This window comes from Hippopotamus amphibius, chromosome 1 (genome assembly GCF_030028045.1).
Source record: "Hippopotamus amphibius kiboko isolate mHipAmp2 chromosome 1, mHipAmp2.hap2, whole genome shotgun sequence".
NCBI lineage: Eukaryota > Metazoa > Chordata > Mammalia > Artiodactyla > Hippopotamidae > Hippopotamus > Hippopotamus amphibius.
This window is the reverse complement of record NC_080186.1, coordinates 54,110,899-54,126,241: the sequence shown is the minus strand read 5'-3', so window position 1 is coordinate 54,126,241 and position 15,343 is coordinate 54,110,899. Positions and strand designations below refer to the sequence as shown.

Below are 15,343 nucleotides of genomic sequence, written 5' to 3'. Positions count from 1 at the left end.
GAAGGTATATTTTTGAATTTTCTTTCCTTAGGATCCCAAGGAGAGTCACCAAATTCAGTAAAATCTTCAGTCTCTTCAAGGCAGTCTGATGAAAATGTGACAAAATTGGACCACAATACAACTGCTGATAAACAAACACCTAAGAAAAAACCTGTCAAACAAGGACAAACAACTTTGCCTAAGATGAGTGCAAAAATAGTAGCAGTGCCTAAAAACCTAAATCAATCTAAGAAAGGTGAAACTTTGAATAACAAAGATTCAAAACAGAAAACACTTCCTGGACAGGTTATATTGAAGACTCAGCCTTCTTCTCAAAGACCTTTAAAAAGTGAACTATCTGTTGTCCAAAAAAGTGTGCTTCATGATGTATGTGATAATAGTAACAAAGGCAATATTTCTGAAGAGAAGCCTTATGAACCTCTAATTAATCTCACAGCCGAAATCAGTGATACAGAAGCATTTTACTCCCCATGCATACTTGACCCACAAAAGCCGTTAAACAGTCAAGAAAAAGAGAAGTTGGTGTTAGAATGCCAAAATATTTCAAATCTGGATAAACTAATAAAACATGAACTGAAATCAAAACAGATTTGTTCAGATAAAAGTGAAACAGATTTTTCTGGTCACAAAAAAACAGATCATTGCAACCCAGCTAAAATACATTGTCATTCTGATGAGAGTGATAATGTAGATCCAAAATTTTATAGCACCACTGCTCTAAAATCCCTGATTTCAAATCCGAATGAAAACTCTTTGAACTCTAATCCAGTTTGTGACTTAGACTCAACAAAAGTAGAGCAAGTCCATTTAGTATCAGTTAGGGAAAAGCAAGTAGGGAGAAAAGATACAAACAAAAAATTAAACATTAAATGCATGAAAGATGTGTTACCTTGTGTTCCTGAAAAGACAAATAGTACCTTAAATTCTGGTCAAGATGACAGAAAATCTAAAATTCATGTAGAAGAACAGATAATTCCTAATCAGTTGTCTGACGACTATGCCATGAATGAAGACAGACATGCTACAGTAGACTCAAATACTTCCTCCAAGTGTTTTTTGGAACAAATATCAGAGAAAAATTCTCCTAAAGATATGGAAACAACAGAAACTCCGGAGAGCCATGAAACTCCAGAAGCTCCATTCATGAGTCACTGGAATTTGAGTACTAGCGTTCTGCATCAGAGAGGGAGTCCTGAATCTGACAGTGGCAGTGCTACAACATCCTCTGACGACATAAAGCCTAGATCTGAAGACTATGATGCTGGAGGGTCTCAGGATGATGACGGGTCAAATGACAGAGGTGTTTCTAAATGTGGCACTATGCTGTGCCACGATTTTCTTGGAAGAAGTAGCAGTGATACCAGTACTCCTGAAGAATTAAAAATATATGATAGTAACTTAAGAATTGAAGTGAAAATGAGAAAGCAAAGTAGTAATGATCTTTTCCAAGTTAATTCGACAAGTGATGAGGAGATTCCTAGGAAAAGGCCCGAAATTTGGTCTCGATCTACAATCGTCCACCCTAGGGATAAAGAAAATACTCCACGAGGCAGTGTCCAGTTTGCTCAGGAAGTAGATCAGGTTTCTTCCTCAGCAGATGAAACAGAAGATGAAAGGTCTGAAGCTGAAAATGTTGCAGAAAATTTCTCTACATCTAACCCAGCTCTTCAGCAGTTTCAGGGAATAATTAATTTAGCCTTTGAAGATGCAACTGAAAATGAAAGTCACGAGTTTCGTGCAACGAAAAATTTTAAAAGGTCAGTTTTACTTTCAGTAGATGAATGTGAAGAACTAGGATCTGACGAAGGGGAAGTCCATGCTCCCTTTCAGCCTTCTGTAGATTCTCTTTCACCTTCTGATGTTTTTGATGCCATTTCTCATGAACATCATGGAAGGACCTGCTACTCCAGATACTCACAAGGAAGTGAAGATAGTACTTTAGAATGTAGACAAGAGAAAGGCAATAATGTATATATTAAAAAAAGCTCTCCCGTGGGTATTAGTAGCATTGACTCTTCAAGAAAGGATAAACAGAGTGCTTCAGCCATAGAAAAAAATTGCACAACAGATGTCCTGTCCAAAGGAGGCAGACAGCTTCCTCCAGAAGATAAAAAAGTGAAGAGTGGAAGCAATGTGGATGATGACTTTCAGCCACGCAGCAAACTTTCAGGTAGTGATATAAAATCTCAAGAAAGACCATGTCATCTGGAACTTCATCAGAGAGAACCCAATTCTGACATACCAAAGAACAGCTCTACAAAATCTCTGGACTCCTGTCATAGTCAAGTTCTGCCTCAGGAAGGTCAAGTGAAAGAGAGCCATTCTACAGCTACCGAAAAAGCTAATATTGCTTTATCTGCAGGTAATGTACAGACATAGAAATGCTAAATGCATAGGGAAAGGAGTTTATAGAATTTTAAAGTTGTAGGTAGCCCTGAATGTTATATTTTAGTTAGATGGAATAATTACTTAAGCAACAGATTCAAATTTTAAATGAAAACTGAAATTTCTTAATAGGATGAAAATTAGCTACTCTTTATTGTTCACTTAAAATGTTAGTGAAAAATTAATATCTAGTAAAAATTTTGGTTGTTTATTAGAGCTAACCTACTAAGAGATTTTACATGAAAGAATAAAGAGAAAAAGTTAGTTTGCTATTATTTAGTTATTTATGTCTGATTTAACATAGGAATTCTTGACTATTAGAAATTTTATTATACATTGGATATGATGTAGGAACTATGCCAGTATATACCTAAGAGGGTTGTGCAATAACTATAGTAATATGTAACTAAAAGCACTGAACTATTTTAACTAGATTAATTATTAAAATTTATATACATTTTACAGAGATTAAGACTTTCAGGATCACTATAATTCTATTCTAAAATTTTCAAGTAAAAAGATAAATTTCCTAAAAGAGGCTATATTTAGAAACAGTGATAATATATGAAAAAAGCCTAGGCTTATTTCATATGTATAGATGGTTTCCTGTCTAATTGTTTTGTGCGTTTGTCTTTCTTATTATAGTAATTTGAACTATGACCCACTTTTAAAGTATGCAATAGTGGCTGACTGAGTAGCTATTGTATACCAGAACTAAGAAAAATACGTATCAATAGTCCCTGTTCAGCAAAAATCACAAGAACAGGGAGCTCTTTAAAGTTGTACTTTTTTTGTCCTTGCTTGCATCCTCCTTTGCATGTGCAATATATGTCTTTAGAAAAAATAAGTCTTTAGATAAAATGTATTTACTCCCCCTTTAAAGCTAACTTACCTTAAAAGTCACCATCAAATAACCATGTCTTTTTTTCTCTTTAAGTTTCTATGTAGTGAATTAGATATATGTGCACATTCTGTTTACGTTTAAATAATTTCTGTTTTCTGTATCACAAATTTTCAAATTAAACTATGGAGAATTATTGTTAGTTGCCTCTGTTGATTTTGCTGCTAAACATTACCTTTGAGTTTTTTTTAAACATAGAAAAAGAAATGCCTCAAAAATCTTGTCAACTTTGTATAAATGTTATTTTTCCCATTCTATGTTTTTTTTTTTTTTTGGACTATAACTGTTATATTGTGTTAATATTGTTCTACAGAACTCTGAGGGTACCAACGTGTGCAGTTTTTACATTGTGTAGTATTATGAATTATTTCAGGAGACATAGATGATTGTGACACAGTGGCACAAATCTACATGTATGACCATCGGCCTTCAAAAACCCTCTCTCCAATATATGAGATGGATGTAACAGAAGCATTTGAGCAGAAAATGGAATCAGAAACACATGTTACGGACATGGATTCTGAAGATGAGCAACACTTTGCAAAACAAGATTGGACACTATTAAAGCAACTGCTCTCTGAACAGGATTCAAACTTAAATATTACAAATTCTGTTCCTGAAGACTTAAATTTAGCACAGTATCTAATCAATCAGACACTACTTTTAGCACGAGACAGCTCAAAACCTCAGGGTAAAGCACATGTTGACATTTTGAACAGATGGAGTGAACTAACATCTCCATTCGATGATTCCTCAGCAAGCATCACCATGGCTAGTTTTTCCTCTGAAGACTGTTCACCCCAAGGGGAATGGACAATTCTGGAACTGGAAACTCAGCATTAAGAGTATTAACACTTCAGAAAATGTTAAACTATGCCACCCTTTATTTTACTTTTTTGATGCTTATATTATATCCAAATGATAATTGCATTAGCCAGAGATAGACTATCCTTAATATTGAGGAAGTCTTTCCAATTTACTGAAGTAAATATAGTTTGTTTATTAATATGATATCACATGTAGAAAAAAGTGTTTTTCTAAAAATCTTGAGCATGTTTTCTATAATTATTAGAGAAATTAGAAGACTCATAAGGAAACTCTTGGTTTAGTTTTCCCTTCCTAACTGATCATTTATTTACTTGTTTATCATTCAATAATTTAAAATGTGAATGCACAAGTAGAACAGTCCCTTTACTTGTTGCTCTGCATATGGTAACTGTAACTTAACAATAAAAAAAACTTATTGTGCTTGTGTCAATTTATGTAGAATTAATCTGTAACATTCAAACTCAGGTTGGTATGGTTGAGGCTGACAGCTTAATACCAGAAAAAACCTTGGCTTTCCCAAACAATTCAGGTCCACGAAATTGTCAACTAAATGCATCTCAAATTTCACTGACATTTTTAAAACAGGAGAAGTGGAATTTCCTGTAACTCTTTTTGAGTTACAGGAAAGGCATCTGCCCTTGTTCAAAAAAAGTGGGAAAACTGTCCGTTTTATCTGTATAGACTCCCTTTTATAGTTAGTTAATCAGTCTCCATTTTTCGTTCCATGGTAGAGATATTTTGGAACGGCACCTGCAGTAAGCCTGCACTAAATATTACCTTGAAAAATGGGTACATAAGACAATTGACTTAAACTGTGTGCATGTGTGCACACATACGTGTATATTTGCTTTTTCCATTTGTCTATATCCTCTAGTTCCTTATTTCCTTGATCAGATTGTTTTTCAGTCTGTAATTTTGGTAGAAAGGCAAAGATAAATGTCTTTTACAAAATTCTACTGGGGAGTGAACACTTGGTTACCTACTTAATATTGGTGGATGTGCCCTTAGGATGATGGGATTTAGTAGAATTGGCATCTCTCAAAGCTTTGTGACTAACTCATAATTTCTCTAAAATATGTCAGAAGTAAGGAAATATTTTGGTTTAGAATTCCTTTTCTAAATTAACAAAGTTTCAGGGAATTCCCTGGCGGTCCAGTGGTTAGGACTCGGCGCTTTCACTGCTATGACCCAGGTTCAGTCCCTGGAACTAAGATCCTATAAGCCGTGCAGCGTGGCCAAAAATAAAAATAAATTCAAAGTTTTCAACAAATGATCAACAGAGAGAATCTAACTATACTGAATATCAACAATTATATTAATGCACAATCATTTGGTACTCTTATATAATAACATATTGTTAACATTAGCTACTAACGTGTTATACCATAAATTTGCTATGCCTTTTTTACCTAGAAGCTCTGCAGGGGGCACTCATTCATTCAAACAGTCAAGAAACATTTGTTCTAGGCTCTGAAGTGTGAAGATAAATAAGGTTTGATTCCTGCCCCCCAGAAAAGTTCAGTTTCTAATGAGGAGGGAAAAACCACATAAGAAAAAGGTCAAAAAACAGTATTATTAGAACTTCGGGGACTTAACTGGTGGCAGAGTGGTTAAGAATCCACCTGCCAATGCAGGGGTCACAGGTTCGATCCCTAGTCCGGGAAGATCCCACATGGCACAGAGCAAGTCTGTGCACCACAACTACTGAGCCCATGTGCCACAACTACTGAAGTTGTGTCCCAGAGCCTGTGCTCTGCAACAAGAGAAGCCACAGCAATGAGAAGACTGTGCACCACAATGAAGAGTAGCCCCTGCTTGCCACAACTAGAGAAAGCCCATGCGCAGCAACGAAGACCCAATGCAGCCAAAAATTAAAAAAATAAAAATAAAAGAACTTTGTATCTTAAAGCTGGATGGGAATTTAGAGGTTAGTTTAATCCCTTCAAATTCCCAAAGAGGACTCTGAAGCCCAGAGAAATTTTAAAATTGCCCAAGGTCATACACTGATTTGTGAGCTAGAATCCTGTATTCCTTAATTTCAGTTTGATGTTATTTCTACCACACTACACACATTTGATTCTTATCAAAAAATCTGAGAACAAATTCATTCACAGATGATTTGTAGTATAAAGAAATAATAGTCAGAAACAGCACAAGTTCCCAAGACAGTATGTTTTCTATTTCTCCAAATGTGAAATTGTTTTGTGTTATTTTTAATAAACTGACTTAGACACAAATTTATAATTGAAACTTCATTTCTTTCATGTCACATTTGCAAATAGATAGTAGGGAAGGAATTTTAAGTATGACCTCTTAGGTAATTTCAGGATATGTGTTTTCTTATCATGCCCTTTTGTGAACAACACATCTGCCAGTCTGTTTCTTGAGGGACTCCAGGCTAGTTCTTTATCATTCAACAAACATATATTGAAAAACAATTGCTAAAATTTATTTAGCGCTTATTAAATGTTAGACACTGTGCTAAGCGCTTTAAATATGCATTAACATTTAATTCTTACAACTGTTCTATGAGATATGTCTTCTTATCTTTATTTTACACATGAGGAGACTGATGTAGCATCCTTACCCTGGTTGAGCTACCCTAGTGGAAGAAACTAAAAGAAAACGCACTATACTTTTGTTTGGTAAGATAACAATTGTATATCGTCAGAGTTGTAATAGCTCAGAGGGAAAAGCTATGAACAGATCATCAGGAAGAAAAGATTAGAGAAAGCTTCTTAAGGCAAGTAATATTCAGTGAATGCTTCAGAATTTCTATAAAGAAGGGGACTGGCTGCAATCTAGCTGGAAGTGTAGGCCAGGCAACTTGACTTGAAGATGCACTTTTATAGAAAGCACTTTGCTTTTCCTTAGATTGTATGTTACAGATCAATAAAAATAGATCAATAAAAATAGAAGTGTATAAAAGATGCTTTTATACATAGTTTACCTAAGACTCAAAAACTCCATCTATACCCCCCAAAAATCTTTTTTTTTCTTTTTTTAATTTGAGTTCTTGGTGGAGGACTGATGAACATTATGGAGAGAGTCTAAAGCCCCTTTGTACCATCTCATGGAGCAATCAAGTAACATCTGATGCTGGCTTTCAAGGATAAATAGGAATTTGCCTGGTGATAGGGCATTCTAGATATAACAGCACATTAAAGAATGGTGACCAGGATGTGTGTTGAGGATGCAGACAAAGAGTGGTAGAAGATAGGGCTAAAGAGCTGAGCTGGAGTTGGATTCTGAAAGTTATTAAATACTATGCTTAAATGTTTAAATAGTCAAAGCTCTGGATTTGGTAGGCATCATGTCTCTTTCCATTATGCATTCATTTATTTATTTTTAACTCTCCATGGACAATCTGTTTTCACATTCTTGGGGAAATAACCACCTACAACTCACAATGGATAGTCATCAAACTTGTTTTTTAAGTTACTAGGTAACATAACCAGATGTTTTAAAGCGATAACTGTCAGCAGTAATGAAGATAGCCTGTTTTAGAGAAGCACCCAAATCTCAAGACACAATTACAATAGCTCTGTCAACCTTAGAAATGGGGAATGTAGGATTTGGTAACAGAGACATTAGGTAGATTGAGATTATAGAACTTGGTAAATGATTAGGTGGTGGGAGAAGATAGAAAGGAATTTTTAACTGCTATCAAAAATAGCATTAATTCCACGCATATTTGAGGGCCTATGATAGTTCTGGTTATCAAAAGATGAATGGCATAGTATCTGTACTTGAATATCTCAGTGAGAGATTGTGAAACAAAACTTTCAAAATTATGTTGTATCAGAATAAAGCTCTGCATGAAGTGTAATCAGTGTACACAGGAGACAGAAGTGATAGAATGATACTTGGATAGGCTCCTTTACTATTTTAGGACTAGTAAGAGTTCACAAGACAAAGGCAGAGGCACATTTGGCAGAAAAGAGTTTAGGAGCAGTGAGGAATTCTTGTTCCATATGGCTGGAGAGTAGAAGGGAATGGATGGTAAAGGCAAGAGATGAAGTTGGACAGGGATGTATAGTCCGGAGGGTAGCATGATCAGATTTGCATTTTAGAATGATCACTCAGAAGCAGTATGTACAATTGAGTGGAGCAGGGTTCAAGGCAGGTAGACTAGTGATGAGTGTCAAAATAATAAAGTCTTGAACTAGGGCAATGGCTGTGGAGATAGAACAGAGTGGCCACATGAGATTTAAGATGTAACTGGAAAAACTTACTGATTTGGGGATGAAAGGGGGAATCATCTTCGAAGACTCAGGATTCTGACTGAAGCGCCTAGGTGGTGGATGACATCATTAGCCAAAAACTGAAGCAAGCTCAGGAGTGGGGATGAGTTTAATTTAGGACATACTGCTTTTGTGATGCCTGTGGGACATTCAAGAGGCTGAGGACAGAATACTGTAGAACAGTCAGAAAAGAAGCCTGAGAAGGAGACTAAAAAGGAATATTCAGAAGTAAGAGAACTAGGAGGGCAAGGGTAAGAGGAGACGGTGGTGGATGTATAATCACCACTAATCAGAGCAGGGCAAAAAAGGTCGAGATTCTACTTTAACCTATCAAAGTGGCAAGGATTTTTAAAATTTTGTAAAAAAAAAAAAAAAAAAATCAACATTAGCAAGAGAATGGTAAGTTTGGGATCCTCCTATGTTGCTGTTAAGAGTGTAAATTACCTTTCCAGGAAGTAATTAGGCAATCTATGTAAAGAATGTTTATAACTTCATATCCTTAACCTAGTCCTTTCCCCTCTTGGGATTTGCCATTAAGAAATAAGAAGAATCTGAGACAAAGATCTGTCTACAAAAATGTTTATCAGAGAGCTAAATATATAAGTGAAAATTGAAAACTAGCTAAGTGTCAACAGTAGGAGAAAAGCTAAATTATGGTACATCTGTATTAACACATTATGAAATGATTAAAATTGTTTTCAAAAAATCTGTTTAATGTCAAGAGAAGATACTTATATGAAAAAAACCCAGAATATTTATTTATAAATATAACATCCAATTTTCTATAATTATAATAAGAGACTTGAGGGAAATAAGTACTAATAGTAGTCATGGTTAAGGGGTGATTATTATTTTTATCCTTTAACTCATATTTTCTTTTCTCTTTTATTTATTTATTTATTCGCTGAGTTGGGTCTTCCTTGCTGTCTGCGGGCTTTCTCTAGCGGTAATGAACAGGGGCTACTCCTTACTGCAGCATGTGGACTTCTCATTGAGGTGGTCTCTCTTGTTGCTGAGCACAGGCTCTAAGCACTTGGCCTTCAGTAGTTGTGGCACTCAGGCTCAGTAGTTGTGGCTCACAGGCTCTAGAGCACAGGCTGTGGTGCATGGGCTTAGTTGCTCTGTGGCATGTGGGATCTTCCCGGACCAGGGCTCAAACCTGTGTACCCTGCATTGGCAGGCAGATTCCCAACCACTGAGCCACCAGAGAATTCCAGGTGTTTTCTTTAGCATAGTAATAAGGACAGAAACTAGACTACAGTGGGTTGAAAGGTGAACAGTGGACTTCCTAGGTGGTGCAGTGGTGAACAGGAAGTAAAGAAGTAGGGCTTATTCTTTTAAGGAGACTGAAAAAGAGACAGTGGTAGCTTGACGTTACTGTTGTTTTTAAGATAGAAGTAACTTTAGCACTTTGAAAATAAGAGGTTGGGAATGATCAACGAATCAGGGGCCATCAAGGAAGAGGCAGGAGGAGGTGAGATCAAGCACAAGGAATACTAACTGATACAGAGCATTTCAAGGAACTTGAGGTGTTTAACATAAATAAAGCACTGGATGCATGTGAGACGGCAGTGGAAGATACAGCTGGAAGAGTACAGGCAGGTCAAGACATGAAGAACCTGTAAGCCATGCCAAGGTCTGTGGAAAAGCCATTTAGGCAAACATATTAAATATTTTAAATATATTAAGTCAAAGGCAAGCACATTATAGGACTTTTATTAAGATTACTCTGCTACATAGTGTGGAAAAATAGAAAGAGAAGAGACTGGAGGAAGGAAAACCTGTAAAGGAGTCATTGGAATAATTAAGGAGAAAGAGACCCAAACTAAGGAAAAAATGGCAAAGATAGAAATAAGAGGATGAACAACACGAAAAGACAACCTTCAGAGAAAATGTTTGCAAACAAATCAACAAAGGATTAATCTCCAAAACGTATAAACAGTTCATACAGCTCAATATTAAAAAAACAAACAGCCCAATCAAAAAATGGGCAGAAAACCTAAACAGGCATTTCTCCAAAGAAGGCATATGGATGGCCAAGAGGCACATGAAAAGCTGCTCAACATCACTAATCATTAGAGAAATGCAACTCAAAACTACAATGAGGCATCTCCTCACACCAGTTAGAATGGGCATCATCCGAAAATCTACAAACAGTAAATGCTGGAGAGGGTGTGGAGAAAAGGGAACCCTCTTGCACTGTTGGTGGGAATGTAAATTGATACAGCCACTATGGAGAACAGTATGGAGGTTCCTTAAAAAACTAAAAATGGAATTACCATATGACCCAGCAATCCAACTACTGGGCATATACCCAGAGAAAACCATAATTCAAAAAGCCACATGCACCCCAATGTTCACTGCAGCACTGTTTACAATAGCGAGGCCATGGAAGCAACCTAAACGTCCATCAGCAGGTGAATGGATAAGGAGGATGTGGTACATATATACAATGGAATATTACTCAGCTGTAAAAAGGAATGAAACTGGGACATTTGTAGAGACATGGATGGACCTAGAGACTGTCATACAGAGTGAAGTAAGTCAGAAAGAAAAAAACAAATATCGTATAATAATGCATATATGTGGAATCTAGAGAAATGGTACAGATCAACCAGTTTGCAAGGCAGAAATAGAGACCCACACGTAGAGAACAAACATATGGACGCCAAGGGGGGAAAGTGTGGTGGGGGGGATGAATTGGGAGATTGGGATTGCCATATACACATTAATAATAAGAAAAAAATATCAAATTGTACACTTTAAATATATGCAGTTTATTGTATGTCAATTATATCTCAATAAAAGTCCTTAAAAAAAGAATTACCATAAAAAAAAAGAAATAAGAGGATGGATTTGAGAGATAATTAGCAGGTAGAATGAAAAAGATGTGGTTACCAACTGAGTGTGAAGACTTGGGGGAAAGGATAAAGGTGATCCTTCTTTATACCCCAGAATTCTAATAGATAAAAAATGGAAGGCTGGTGGTTTGTAGTTGGAAAAAAAGATACTTTTCAATTTGGATGTATCACATTTGAGATGCAATTGAGACAACAAAGGTATACAATATGTCCTTCAAAATTCAGAAACCCAACAAACTAACGGTTACCAGTGGGGAGAGGGAAGCAGGGAGGGGCAAGATAGGAGTAAGGGATTAAGAAGTACAAACTATTATGTATAAAATAAGCTACAAGGATATATTGTACAACATAGGGAATATAGCCAATATTCTATAATAACTATAAATGGGGTATAACCTTTGAAAATTGTGAATCACTATACTGTACACCTGTAACATATAATATTGTACATCAACTATACTTCAAGAAAAAGAAAAAGAAAACGTGTGATACTTTAATATAATCCTGCAGTAAGAAAGCACATGAAACTCAGAAAAAAACACATGGAACTCCAAAACATAAAACATAAGATTGTTAATTTGGCTATTTAAAATTTAAAATATGTCCCAAATATCATAAACAGAATGAAGAGGCAAAAGATAAATTAAGGGAAATTTTTTTCTTTTTAACAAAAATTAAAATGCAAATGGCTGGTAAACAATCAAAAGCTGTTTAACCAGACTCAAAGAAGCATTAGAAAAAGAACCATAAAAGAGTTTTTGAAAATATGAATAGATTTAATAAGTAATAAATTTGATAAGTGAGACTATTATAAGTGACTATCCACTAAACATTTTAATTTCTTAGGAACTATGAATGAAAACTAATTAGATGCTTTGCCAACATAAAAAATTACTGCAGTTAATTAGATTTATTTAAGTAATTGTAATATATTAAAGTAGGAAAACAATTCCCAGTATTATTATACTATACAAGTTTAAATTATTGGTCAAATCATATACCTTGCTTGGAATTCAATTTCACTTCTAATTTTGAAAATCAAGCTAAAATTCTGGGCAGATTACATTAAAATCAATCCACGAACAGTGTGTGGGATAACTGTACTTTTCATAGTCAATGAGATGAGAAAATCTAAAAACAACTAAGGAGGAAATGAAAGCATTTGGGGCTGCCATGTGTGACACAAATGCCTGAGTCAGTTTAGATTACTACACAGATTTATTTACAGCATGTCAGTGCCAAACAGCTATTACTGCCATCACAGATTTAACACCCTTATTTGCTGCTTTTTAATTTTTCAATTTTTTTAAAACCAGGAAATAAATCATCTTATAAGATCATTGTTTAATTCATTCTCCCATAAATTTTTTCTTAAAAATTACTGATCATTTTACAATTTATTTGAACATAATGTTGACGTCACATCTTAGAAACAACAATTCAGTCAGTTGACTCTAAAGTTAGTAATACTACTACTAAATGGAGAAAAATATTACATAGTTAAGAACTCTTAGGGAAAAAAAATTGAATTTTCTTAAGCAATTTTTTTGGAAAGATGTGACTGGTTACCTGACTCATCCGTGGGAGTGATGCTTTATTTGTGTATGAAAACAATATCATTCTCATGTTTCACTTCCCTTTATTTTAGTCACCAGTAGTATGACCATATCTTTATTAATTTTGACTGGCTATTTACCCTAAGTGAAAAGTTGAAGTATATATAGTTTCTTTTTTAAGTGATTCATATCCTAAAAGCTTTATAATAAGAAAAAAGTAGGGAGACTTCCCTGGTGGCGTAATGGTTGGGAAACTGCCTGCCAAAGCAGAGAACATGGGTTCAAGCCCTGGGCCGGGAAGATGCTGCAGAGAAACTAAGCCTGTGCGCCACAACTACTGAACCTGTGCTCTAGAGCCTGTGTGCCATAACTATTGAGCCCGGGTGCCACAACTACTGAAGCCCTTGCACCCAGAGCCTGTGCTCCACAAGAAGAGAAGCCATTGCAATGAGAAGCCCATGCACCGCAACAAAGAGAAGCCCCCGCCTGCCACAACTAGAGAAAGCCCGCACGCAGTAACGAAGACCCAACAGCCAATACATACAAACATACATACATACATACATAAATAAATATTGAAAAAAGAAAAAAGTAGGAAAGCAAATTAGGAATCATTTACAAGACAGACAACAAAGATTTATATTCTTAATATAAAAATACCTCATATATCAATCAGAAGAATGCTAACAGCCCAGTAGAAACCTAGGCAAAAAGTAAAAACAAAATTAATAAAGGAAGAAATAGAAATGGTCAATAAAAATACAGTGAATGATATAATGTTTTACATACTAGTTAGTAAAGAGGTACAAAACAATATGTTCATCCATTTAATTGTAAACATAAAATTATGAAACCTAATGTTATCTAGAGTACAGTGAGATTGGCACTGCATTCACATATGTTAGTATAAGTATAAATAGATAGAAACTTTCTGGAAAGCATTTTGGCAATAAGAATAAGGGTCTTAAAAATCTTCATAATTGTTGAATCAGTATGTCACTTTTAGAAATGTAATGAATAATCAGAAATGGTTAAAAATAAGCATAAACACATAATATTTTAATCCTGAAACAGTAATGGATAAGTTATTTTGATATGTTGGGCTATTAAGCCACTTTATTAAATATCATGTTTGATAAGATTTCTTTTTTTTTCTTTTGGCTATGTTGGAGCTTTGTTACTGCGTGCAGGCTTTCTCTAGTTGCGGTGAGTAGGGGCTATTCTTTGCTGCGGTACACAGGTTTCTCATTGCAGTGGTTTCTCTTGTTGCAGAGCATGGGTTCTAGGCGCACAGGCTTCAGTACTTGTGGCATGTGGCCTCAGTAGTTGTGGCTCATGGGCTCTAGAGCGCAGGCCCATTAGTTGTAGTGCACGGGCTTAGTTGCTCCGCAGCATGTGGAATCTTCCCAGACCAGGGATCAAACTCGTGTCATCTGCATTGGCAGGTGGATTCCCAACCACTGTGCCACCAGGGAAATTCCTTGATAAGAATATTTGATGATTTGGGGAAAGCTCACAACAAAATGAAGGAGTTAGATATTAATATGTATGTATATGTAATATACATATGAAAAACACTGCTGTGACAGTCTTATGTGTCAATCTGGGTGGGCTCTGTACCCAGTTATTTAATCTAACACTAACCTAGGTGTTGCTGTGAAGGTATTTTGTACATGTATATAACCTCTACGACCACTTGACATTAAATAGAGATTATGCTCAATAATGTGAGTGGACCTCATTAACCAGTTTAAGGCCTTAAGAGCACAAACTGAGGTTCCCTGAAGAAGAAATTCTGCCTCAAGACTGAAACATCAACTTTTGCCTGAATTTCCAGCCTGCTCTACAAATTTCAGACTTGCCAGCCCCCATAATGCTGTGGACCAGTTCCTTAAAATAAATCTCTTAATATACAGGTCCTGCTGGTTCTGTTTCTCCGGACAATCCTGACTCGCATAACTGCTAATATCCCACCCTAAATTCTAGTCCTCTCCTTTTCCTTCCCAATAGAATCCAGGACACTTGGCTACTCAGAATGAAGACTATGTTTCCCTGCCCTTCTTGCAGTTAGTTGTAACCATGTGTCTAGGTTCTGACCAATGAGGTATAAGTAAAAGTGTTGAGTAATACTTCCTGAAAGTTTCTCTATAGGGGATGGGCATTTCTTCCCTTCTTTCCTCTTTCAAGATGCCTGAAGCACAAATGTGTTCTTTTTTTTTTTTTTCTTAATATGGATTACTTCAAGATTGCTTCATGAATTTGCATGTCATCATTGTGCCGGGACCATGCTAATCTTCTCTGTATCATTGCAATTTTAGTGTATGTGCTGCCAAAGTGAGCACACAAATGTGTTCTATCAGCCCTCTTTTGTACCATAAGGATGAGGGCCACACCCTAGAGATGGCAAAGTGGTAACCAGGTACCTCAGTACCTCATGAAACCACTATACCAACCCTGGACTACCTATCTCAGGACTGTTATTATATGAGGAAAGAGAACTTTGTATGTTAAATTTAGTATTTCAGACTACTGTTGATTTGGATTTTCTCTTACATGCAGCCCAGCCCA

At 35.9% G+C, this 15,343-nt stretch overlaps 1 protein-coding gene and 1 non-coding gene across 2 annotated transcripts in view; one reads left to right on the top strand and one right to left on the bottom strand.

Annotated features, from left to right (window-relative positions):
- The window catches only part of BTBD8 (BTB domain containing 8), an 82,096-nt gene extending 77,559 nt beyond the window's left edge, over nucleotides 1-4,537 (top strand). Inside the window, exons 17-18 of the mRNA XM_057713088.1 lie at nucleotides 32-2,362; nucleotides 3,660-4,537. Of these exons, the coding sequence (XP_057569071.1) occupies nucleotides 32-2,362; nucleotides 3,660-4,129 (2,801 nt within the window). The 3' untranslated portion in view covers nucleotides 4,130-4,537. The remainder of the gene's footprint in view (nucleotides 1-31; nucleotides 2,363-3,659) is intronic.
- A 10,473-nt stretch (nucleotides 4,538-15,010) lies between these two features.
- LOC130842713 (U6 spliceosomal RNA) lies at nucleotides 15,011-15,117 on the bottom strand. Its single transcript, XR_009050518.1, has one exon. It is a non-coding gene; the product is annotated as a U6 spliceosomal RNA (small nuclear RNA).
- Between the last annotated feature and the right edge of the window lie 226 nt (nucleotides 15,118-15,343).